This window comes from Tachypleus tridentatus, chromosome 5, assembly GCF_004210375.1.
Source record: "Tachypleus tridentatus isolate NWPU-2018 chromosome 5, ASM421037v1, whole genome shotgun sequence".
Taxonomy (NCBI): Eukaryota; Metazoa; Arthropoda; class Merostomata; order Xiphosura; family Limulidae; genus Tachypleus; species Tachypleus tridentatus.
The window spans coordinates 52859851-52871382 of record NC_134829.1 but is presented as its reverse complement, the minus strand read 5'-3'; the positions used below and the strand labels follow the sequence as shown (position 1 = coordinate 52871382).

Sequence of the window (11532 nt, the reverse complement as noted above, 5' to 3'; positions counted from 1 at the left end):
TTTATATAGATAGAGAGGAGTGGAAGCGGTTTATTTATATAGGTAGAGTGAAGTGGAAGAGATTTATCTGTATAGATAGAGAGGACGGAAACAGGTTCATTTATATAGATAAAGGTGAGCGGACGAGGTTTATTTATATAGATAGTGGGGAGTGAAAGACGTTTATTTATATAGATAGTGGGGAGTGGAAGAAATTTATTTATATAGATAGGGGAGCGAAGAGGTTTATTTATATAGATAGAGGGGAATTGAAGAGGTTTATTTATATAGATAGAGAGGAGTGGAAGAGATTTACTTATATAGATAGAGAGGAGTGGGAGAGGTTTATTTATATAGATAGATATAAGTGGTGTAGTCAGTGCAAGAACAACAAGGTAAAATATTGTTCGCATATATGGAGGAAAATTGAAGAAAGTAAATAGTTATTATTATAAATTCGCAAGAGAAAATAGTACCATTTGGAGTTAAAGATAAACTGTAGTGTTTTAAACCTAAAACAGAATCTGCAAGGTTATGCCACAATATTAGAGAAGTTGAGGACTGTGTGATATATCTGGGAAAATAATAAATACATCTAATAACAATTTAAGGGGTGAAACTTGTGTTTTGTAAGCTGTTTGAAATTTTATTTATCAACACTTAAAGCGGAGTCTTTATTTTATGTTCTGAATTTTATCTTGTTGTTGTCTTGTAACGAATGTGCTGAGAAGCTGCAAGACTTCAAAAATAAAAAGTCATTTTATTCATAAAAAACTATAATACATGGAGCACTTATTAGCTCAAAGATGGCTGAAAGGCATTCAACGTCAATGTTAGTAGAAGTTGTCTAATTTCAAGTTTATCAAAGTCCATCGTAGTGTTTGGAATGAGGAAGTAACTCCAGCAGTTGGCTTCTTACTGAAATTTAAAGTAATAAAACATTTCGTGAGTTCAAAAACAGTGAATAAATCTAGTTCGATGTCGAAATTACATAATTAAAAAAATCCTTGCTTGATAGGCTTAGTGCATATAAACGACGTTGGGTTATTTTCAACTTAATGTATGCAGTCTGTAAAACTTCCATAACACATGCGATCAGCTCATAACAAGTTTCTATAATGACACATGTTAACTCTCAAACGGACATTTGATATGTTTCTTCAGAAATTTCATTACCAATATTTAAGAAAAATATGATTTACTCACCCAGGAGCCATAACCACCGCCTCCACCACCTTTGCCACCGCCTCCACCACCTCCGAAACTACTTCCTCCACCATATCCACCGCTGCTACTGCTGCCATAGCCTCCGCCTCCGAAGCTACTTCCACCACCATGTCCGCCGCCACCTTTGCTTCCACCTCCAAAGCTACCGCTGCTGCCATAGCCTCCACCTCCGAAGCTGCTTCCACCGCCAAAGCTACCGCTACTTCCATAGCCTCCACCACCACCTCCAAAGCTCCCTCCGCTGCTGAAACCTCCAAAACCTCCACCGCCATGTCCTCCGCCTCCGCCTCCTACTAGTCCTAAAAGAGTAATTCCACCGACGCCACCACCACCTCCACTGCCACCATAACCACCTCCACCGCTACCATGACTTCCTCCACTACCACCATAACCACCTCCACCTCCACCTCCACCATAACCACCTCCACCTCCTCCTTTGCCAAGAGAAGAAATGGAAACAGGAATTGCTAAGAGTGTAATTTTATGTTTACCACCACCAAATCCACCTCCACTAAATCCGCCTCCTCCAAATCCACCTCCTCCTAATCCACCTCCACCGATACTTCCACCATAGCCACCACTACTAAATCCTCCGCTACTACCACCATAACCACCACTGCTAAAGCTGCCACCGCCTCCGCTACTTCCACCGTAACCACCACTGCTAAAGCTGCCACCGCCTCCGCTACTTCCACCGTAACCAGAGGCTTCGGCCTGGAGATCATCCGATTTCGCGGTTTCGCTCGCTTTTACAGTTTCGTCAGCTCTCGAAACAAAAAGCAGGATGCTCATAGAGAGCAATACAAGTTCCTGGAAGAAACGTTAGAGAAATGTATTGATGAGCTACGTGTCATATAATATCATATAATATATTTTATAGATGTTTAACTTGGGTAGAATAATGCACGTGATCATCTACTTTTCTTTCACTATTCAATATTATTACATTTCAACTGTTTCATAATTATCCAAAAATTCATCAGATTGTTATAAAAGTGAAAGAAGGGATCAAAACTTCCATTAAACCTAAGGAATGAAGAATGAGGTATGAAACTACATTATGAAACTACATTAGAGGTGTTACCATAGTTGTACTGTTATTATAATATGTTAAGAAACTACATTAGAGGTGTTACCATAGTTGTACTGTTATTATAATATGTTATGAAACTACATTAGAGGTGTTACCATAGTTGTACTGTTATTATAATATGTTATGAAACTACATTAGAGGTGTTACCATAGTTGTACTGTTATTATAATATGTTATGAAACTACATTAGAGGTGTTACCATAGTTGTACTGTTATTATAATATGTTATGAAACTACATTAGAGGTGTTACCATAGTTGTACTGTTATTATAATATGTTATGAAACTACACTAGAGGTGTTACCATAGTTGTACTGTTATTATAATATGTTATGAAACTACATTAGAGGTGTTACCATAGTTGTACTGTTATTATAATATGTTATGAAACTACACTAGAGGTGTTACCATAGTTGTACTGTTATTATAATATGTTATGAAACTACATTAGAGGTGTAGCCATAGTTGTACTGTTATTATAATATGTTAAGAAACTACATTAGAGGTGTTACCATAGTTGTACTGTTATTATAATATGTTATGAAACTACATTAGAGGTGTTACCATAGTTGTACTGTTATTATAATATGTTATGAAACTACATTAGAGGTGTTACCATAGTTGTACTGTTATTATAATATGTTATGAAACTACATTACAGGTGTTACCATAGTTGTACTGTTATTATAATATGTTAAGAAACTACATTAGAGGTGTTACCATAGTTGTACTGTTATTATAATATGTTATGAAACTACATTAGAGGTGTTACCATAGTTGTACTGTTATTATAATATGTTATGAAACTACATTAGAGGTGTTACCATAGTTGTACTGTTATTATAATATGTTATGAAACTACATTAGAGGTGTTACCATAATTGTACTGTTATTATAATATGTTAATAAACTACATTAGAGGTGTTACCATAGTTGTACTGTTATTATAATATGTTAATAAACTACATTAGAGGTGTTACCATAGTTGTACTGTTATTATAATATGTTATGAAACTACACTAGAGGTGTTACCATAGTTGTACTGTTATTATAATATGTTATGAAACTACATTAGAGGTGTTACCATAGTTGTACTGTTATTATAATATGTTATGAAACTACATTAGAGGTGTTACCATAGTTGTACTGTTATTATAATATGTTATGAAACTACATTAGAGGTGTTACCATAGTTGTACTGTTATTATAATATGTTATGAAACTACATTAGAGGTGTTACCATAGTTGTACTGTTATTATAATATGTTATGAAACTACATTAGAGGTGTTACCATAGTTGTACTGTTATTATAATATGTTATGAAACTACATTAGAGGTGTTACCATAGTTGTACTGTTATTATAATATGTTATGAAACTACATTAGAGGTGTAGCCATAGTTGTACTGTTATTATAATATGTTAAGAAACTACATTAGAGGTGTTACCATAGTTGTACTGTTATTATAATATGTTATGAAACTACATTAGAGGTGTTACCATAGTTGTACTGTTATTATAATATGTTATGAAACTACATTAGAGGTGTTACCATAGTTGTACTGTTATTATAATATGTTATGAAACTACATTACAGGTGTAGCCATAGTTGTACTGTTATTATAATATGTTAAGAAACTACATTAGAGGTGTTACCATAGTTGTACTGTTATTATAATATGTTATGAAACTACATTAGAGGTGTTACCATAGTTGTACTGTTATTATAATATGTTATGAAACTACATTACAGGTGTAGCCATAGTTGTACTGTTATTATAATATGTTATGAAACTACATTAGAGGTGTTACCATAGTTGTACTGTTATTATAATATGTTATGAAACTACATTAGAGGTGTTACCATAATTGTACTGTTATTATAATATGTTAAGAAACTACATTAGAGGTGTTACCATAGTTGTACTGTTATTATAATATGTTAAGAAACTACATTAGAGGTGTTACCATAGTTGTACTGTTATTATAATATGTTATGAAACTACATTAGAGGTGTTACCATAGTTGTACTGTTATTATAATATGTTATGAAACTACATTAGAGGTGTTACCATAGTTGTACTGTTATTATAATATGTTAAGAAACTACATTAGAGGTGTTACCATAGTTGTACTATTATTATAATATGTTATGAAACTACATTACAGGTGTTACCATAGTTGTACTGTTATTATAATATGTTATGAAACTACATTAGAGGTGTTACCATAGTTGTACTGTTATTATAATATGTTATGAAACTACATTAGAGGTGTTACCATAATTGTACTGTTATTATAATATGTTAAGAAACTACATTAGAGGTGTTACCATAGTTGTACTGTTATTATAATATGTTAAGAAACTACATTAGAGGTGTTACCATAGTTGTACTGTTATTATAATATGTTATGAAACTACATTACAGGTGTTACCATAGTTGTACTGTTATTATAATATGTTATGAAACTACATTAGAGGTGTTACCATAATTGTACTGTTATTATAATATGTTAAGAAACTACATTAGAGGTGTTACCATAGTTGTACTGTTATTATAATATGTTATGAAACTACATTAGAGGTGTTACCATAGTTGTACTGTTATTATAATATGTTATGAAACTACATTAGAGGTGTTACCATAGTTGTACTGTTATTATAATATGTTATGAAACTACATTAGAGGTGTTACCATAATTGTACTGTTATTATAATATGTTAAGAAACTACATTAGAGGTGTTACCATAGTTGTACTGTTATTATAATATGTTATGAAACTACATTAGAGGTGTTACCATAGTTGTACTGTTATTATAATATGTTATGAAACTACATTAGAGGTGTTACCATAATTGTACTGTTATTATAATATGTTAAGAAACTACATTAGAGGTGTTACCATAGTTGTACTGTTATTATAATATGTTATGAAACTACATTAGAGGTGTTACCATAGTTGTACTGTTATTATAATATGTTATGAAACTACATTAGAGGTGTTACCATAGTTGTACTGTTATTATAATATGTTATGAAACTACATTAGAGGTGTTACCATAGTTGTACTGTTATTATAATATGTTATGAAACTACATTAGAGGTGTTACCATAGTTGTACTGTTATTATAATATGTTATGAAACTACACTAGAGGTGTTACCATAGTTGTACTGTTATTATAATATGTTATGAAACTACATTAGAGGTGTTACCATAGTTGTACTGTTATTATAATATGTTATGAAACTACATTAGAGGTGTTACCATAGTTGTACTGTTATTATAATATGTTATGAAACTACATTAGAGGTGTTACCATAGTTGTACTGTTATTATAATATGTTATGAAACTACACTAGAGGTGTTGCCATAGTTGTACTGTTATTATAATATGTTATGAAACTACATTAGAGGTGTTACCATAATTGTACTGTTATTATAATATGTTAAGAAACTACATTAGAGGTGTTACCATAGTTGTACTGTTATTATAATATGTTATGAAACTACACTAGAGGTGTTGCCATAGTTGTACTGTTATTATAATATGTTATGAAACTACATTAGAGGTGTTACCATAATTGTACTGTTATTATAATATGTTAAGAAACTACATTAGAGGTGTTACCATAGTTGTACTGTTATTATAATATGTTAAGAAACTACATTACAGGTGTAGCCATAGCTGTACTGTTATTATAATATGTTAATAACCTACATTACAGGTGTTGCCATAGTTGTACTATTATTATAGACTTGTAAGAGTAATAGCTCCCCACCGATGAGTTAGACATAAATCTGAGGGAGGCTCAAAATCTGAATTCTATACATACAGTGGGATACAACATACACAGAGGTGTATTTGTATAGCTGCGTTATTAACGAAAAAAAAAAATATGTATAGGCAAAGATACAACGTAAAGATAGTTCCTACCAAATCTTAAGTTTAGAAATACTCAAACATAATCCATTTTGCCTCATTACAATAATAAAATCAGTTTAATGTAAGTAGACAGTTTAGCATCGAGTGCTGTGTTATAAAACATTGTATGTAGTGTCGATTACTACTAATAGATGGTGCCGTAATCGTATTTCTATTCGTATGAAACTACATTATGAAATTACATTAGAGGTGTTACCATAGTTGTACTGTTATTATAGACTTGTAAGAGTAATAGCTCCCCACCGATGAGTTAGACATAAATCTGAGGGAGGCTCAAAATCTGAATTCTATCCATACAGTGGGATACAACATACACAGAGGTGTATTTGTATAGCTGCGTTATTAACGAAAAAAAAAAATATGTATAGGCAAAGATACAACGTAAAGATAGTTCCTACCAAATCTTAAGTTTAGAAATACTCAAACATAATCCATTTTGCCTCATTACAATAATAAAATCAGTTTAATGTAAGTAGACAGTTTAGCATCGAGTGCTGTGTTATAAAACATTGTATGTAGTGTCGATTACTACTAATAGATGGTGCCGTAATCGTATTTCTATTCGTATGAAACTACATTATGAAATTACATTAGAGGTGTTACCATAGTTGTACTGTTATTATAATATGTTATGAAACTATATTAGAGGTGTTACCATAATTGTACTGTTATTATAATATGTTAATAAACTACATTAGAGGTGTTGCCATAGTTGTACTGTTATTATAATATGTTAAGAAACTACATTAGAGGTGTAGCCATAGTTGTATTGTTATTATAATATGTTAAGAAACTACATTACAGGTGTAGCCATAGTTGTACTATTATTATAATATGTTAAGAAACTACATTAGAGGTGTAGCCATAGTTGTACTGTTATTATAATATGTCAAGAAACTACATTAGAGGTGTAGCCATAGTTGTACTGTTATTATAATATGTTAAAAAACTACATTAGAGGTGTTGCCATAGTTGTACTGTTATTATAATATGTTAAAAAACTACATTATAGGTGTTGCCATAGTTGTACTATTATTATAGACTTGTAAGAGTAATAGCTCCCCACCGATGAGTTAGACATAAATCTGAGGGAGGCTCAAAATCTGAATTCTATCCATACAGTGGGATACAACATACACAGAGGTGTATTTGTATAGCTGCGTTATTAACGAAAAAAAAAATATGTATAGGCAAAGATACAACGTAAAGATAGTTCCTACCAAATCTTAAATTTAGAAATACTCAAACATAATCCATTTTGCCTCATTACAATAATAAAATCAGTTTAATGTAAGTAGACAGTTTAGCATCGAGTGCTGTGTTATAAAACATTGTATGTAGTGTCGATTATTACTAATAGATGGTGCCGTAATCGTATTTCTGACTCGTTATGTAAAGAGATTTAGGTAACTCACCTTCCTAGGAAGCATCTTCACCGTTTCAAATAAGAATTGTCTTCTGACTGCTAGTGAGATGGTACGGTCCTATATTTATACGATTCTGGGTTTGTCTACAGGCGTAGAAAAAACACTGACCGCATAACCCTGAGCCCAGTTAGCACGTAAAGCACGTGACCTGTGCGTTTTTACGCACCAAAGAAGCACCGCACACTTGCGCCAATTTTTAACCAATTTCGTTTCCTGTACGCTTACGCTGTTTTGTTACACAGCACTGATGATATCAGAATTTGTGCTTTCTGCGTTCGTACCCTCATTTCTTAGCCAATAAGAAGATATAAAGGCCGAATGGACCAGTAAAAGTTGTTTGTTCCACACACTGTGTAACAGCCTTGCAATGTGCCATTTTATGATAAAAAAAAAAGAAGACCTCATTTCTTTATTTAAAGAAGAGGAAAGAAGTTCCAGAAAAGGAAATACTTAATTATATGGTTTAGCTTATCTAATGAACCACAATAAGTTAATTTGGTATTTGGTATAAACGTGTAGTTATTTGAAAGAACAGGTACGGTTTCGTAAACAAAAAAAAACTTCTACGAAGAGATATAAAAATAATTAAATTTTCTTAATTATAAGAATTAAACGATCGTGAAGATTTTAATGTACCAACTCCAACCCCAGTATCAGAGCGGTATGTTTGTGGACTCACATCACTAAAAACTGGGTACTGAGACCCTTAGTAACCAGAGCGCAGATAACCCGCTGTGTAGCTTTGTGCTTAATTCCAAACCTAACATACTAGTAAAGTGTTTTAGTTTTCCAAATAGCATAACATCCTATTAACAGCAAAAACTGAAAGTATCATTATTGTAAACACACAAACGATAAAACCCTTTCGTCTGTTACCTTAAAATACATGATAAAACACAAAGGTGGATTACTTTAACAAATACACGATAAAACACCTTGATATGTTATTTAAAAAACACACGATGAAATACCTTGATATGTATTTAAAAAACACACGATAAAACACCTTGATATGTTATTTAAAAAATACACGATAAAACACCTTGATATGTTATTTAAAAAAACACACGATGAAATACCTTGATATGTTATTTAAAAAACACACGATAAAACACCTTGGTATGTTATTTAAAAAACACACGATAAAATACCTTGATATGTTATTTTAAAAACACACGATAAAACACCTTGGTATGTTATTCTAAAAACACACGATAAAACACCTTGATATGTTATTTAAAAAATAACACGATAAAACACCTTAATATGTTATTTAAAATACACACGATAAAACACCTTGGTATGTTATATTAAAAACACGTGACAAAATACCTTGATATGTTATTTTAAACACACACACGATAAAATTGGTAAATTACTTTAAAAATACAAAATAAAATCCTAAAGTTTTTGACAAATAGGTATTTTCTCATAAAGAGAAGAAGCGATAGAATTTATGTTTTATTTGTTTAAATCTTACTTGACGTAAGTGTTCTTTATACATTTTAGGTGTTGAAGAAAATTATTGTTGGGCTAAGTTTTCTATCTTTACCATCAAAGATAAAACTTTTGTCGTGGTTTTACGTTTTTAGTAAATTACGTAACAGTCTAATTTATTATTTCTTTCAATGCTTAATTTTAAACATATTTTAACGTTTGTTAGTCTGTTTAGGTTTAAAAGTAAAGCAAAAACCAGTGTATGAGGGTTTTGATTGTTTTCTGTGTTTTTACCCCCCATCATCATCACCTAACAACAAGAAAATGTATTTTACTTATTTCTCTAAGTTCTCTCACTTTATTTTAGTCTCCAAAGTTACCGAAAATGAAAGTAAAATGTAAATAAAAGAGTTGTATGTGCAGTTGAAAACTTAAGATGAACTGATGTTTGCTTGTTTGTTTTGAATTTCGTCCAAAGCTATAAAAGGGCTATCTGCTCTAGCCGTCCCTAATTTAGCAGTGTAAGATTAGAGGTATGGCAGCTAGTCATCGCCATCCGCCGCTAATTCTTGGGCTACTCTTTACCAACGAATAGTGGGATTGATCGTAACATTATAACGTTCCACGGCTGAAAGGACGCGCATGTTTGGTGCGACCGGGATTCGAACCCGCGATCATCGGATTACCTTAACAACCTCATAAACAACAGAAGTTCCAGTGGCACTTATGTTGTGTAGAATAATTACATTTAGTGCCAGTTTGATTCGTTTTAAACCAATGAACTTCTTATGCAACACTAATTTCAATAGTTTGTCACACGTCATCCACGCTCCTACAGCTATCTTCTATGTACTGTTCTCGGGTAGTCCAGACTTCTATGTCCCGTTCTCGGGTAGCCCAGACTTCTATGTCCTGTTCTCGGGTAGTCCAGACTTTTGTGTCCTGTTCTCTGGTAGTCCAGACTTTTATGTCCTGTTCTCTGGTAGTCCAGACTTCTATGTCCTATTCTCGGGTAGTCCAGACTTCTATGTCCTGTTCTCGGGTAGCCCAGACTTCTACGTCCTGTTCTCGGGTAGTCTAGAATTCTTTGTCTTGTTCTCGGATAGTCTAGAATTCTTTGTCCTGTTCTCGGGTAGCCCAGACTTCTATGTCCTGTTCTCGGGTAGTCCAGACTTCTATATCCTGTTCTCTGGTAGTCAAGACTTCTATGTCCTGTTCTCGGGTAGTCCAGACTTCTACGTCCTGTTCTCGGGTAGTCCAGACTTCTACGTCCTGTTCTCGGGTAGTCTAGAATTCTTTGTCTTGTTCTCGGATAGTCCAGACTTCTATGTCCTGGTCTCGGGTAGCCCAGACTTCTATGTCCTGTTCTCGGGTAGTCCAGACTTTTATGTCCTGTTCTCGGGTAATCCAGACTTCTATGTCCTGTTCTCGGGTAGTCCAGACTTCTCAGCATCTCTCTCTATTATTTACTTTCTTGTTATAACTCCACACAAAGTTACTCTAGAGCTATTTATTTGTAGCTGTCCCTAATTTTGAACTAACAAATTAAAGAGAACACCCCTAACAATCGTTGCATGACTCCTGTAGGTATGAATAGTGACGGATTCACGTATCAAGTACACTAACCAATGGGCAACGCCGAATCCATCTCTAGTCATCATTAGTAGATCGAATATAACGTAGTATTGAAATGAATTTAATAAGAACAAAATAAATAAGTGAATGAACAGCTCTCACTGTCATCCCATAATTAGTTATTTTCATTAACTACATGTTTCTGTAAACATATCATTTTCTGTTATTCATACAGGATGGAGGTCTTTGTCCTCTTTCCGAGTTACTGAAAGCTGTGCATCAGAGTTCTTCAGTTTCGTGCTGAACCCAGTCTGGTAAGATAACTACATAGCCTCGAGAAAGGCCAAGTATTGTACATATCAAGTCCCACTTTTTGCACCCTTAGGTTATTTAGTAATTATTAAGTTTATAGCGACTGGGCCACGAAGCTAGTAGAGAGAATTTATTATAAAGGAAAACTCTGTTTTTCTATAAAATACATCACAGGACGTTGAACAGACGTATAATGATACACCGACTACTTTTACTGGCTGAACCAGCGACACCTACAAACTAACCTCAAAACCTTAAGACGATTTTTCAGAAGGTTTATTTAATATTTCTACGTGACAATGTAATCTCTCTCTCTTAAAGCGTGCCGTGAAACACCAGGTTTAATACTCTACTAAGAAAATAAAGAATGAACACTAATAACCTTTCTTCGTTGATAAAGGAGTAGCCCAAGAGTTGGTGGTAGGTGGTGATGACTAGCTGCCTTTCCTCTAGTCTTACACTGCTAAATTAGGGGCGGCTAGCGCAGATAGCCCTCGAGTAGCTAGAGCGTCATTCAAAACAAACAAAACAATTAT

General features: G+C 33.2%; 1 protein-coding gene across 1 annotated transcript; it reads right to left on the bottom strand.

Moving 5' to 3' along the window:
• Positions 1 to 719: 719 nt before the first annotated feature.
• LOC143250284 (uncharacterized) lies at positions 720 to 7896 on the bottom strand. The gene is made up of 3 exons (XM_076500746.1): positions 7661 to 7896; positions 1186 to 2016; positions 720 to 897 (listed from the first exon to the last, which is right to left on the bottom strand). Exons 1-3 carry the CDS (start codon positions 7673 to 7675, stop codon positions 895 to 897), a joined length of 849 nt encoding a protein of 282 aa, XP_076356861.1. The 5' UTR covers positions 7676 to 7896; the 3' UTR covers positions 720 to 894.
• Positions 7897 to 11532: the final 3636 nt, after the last annotated feature.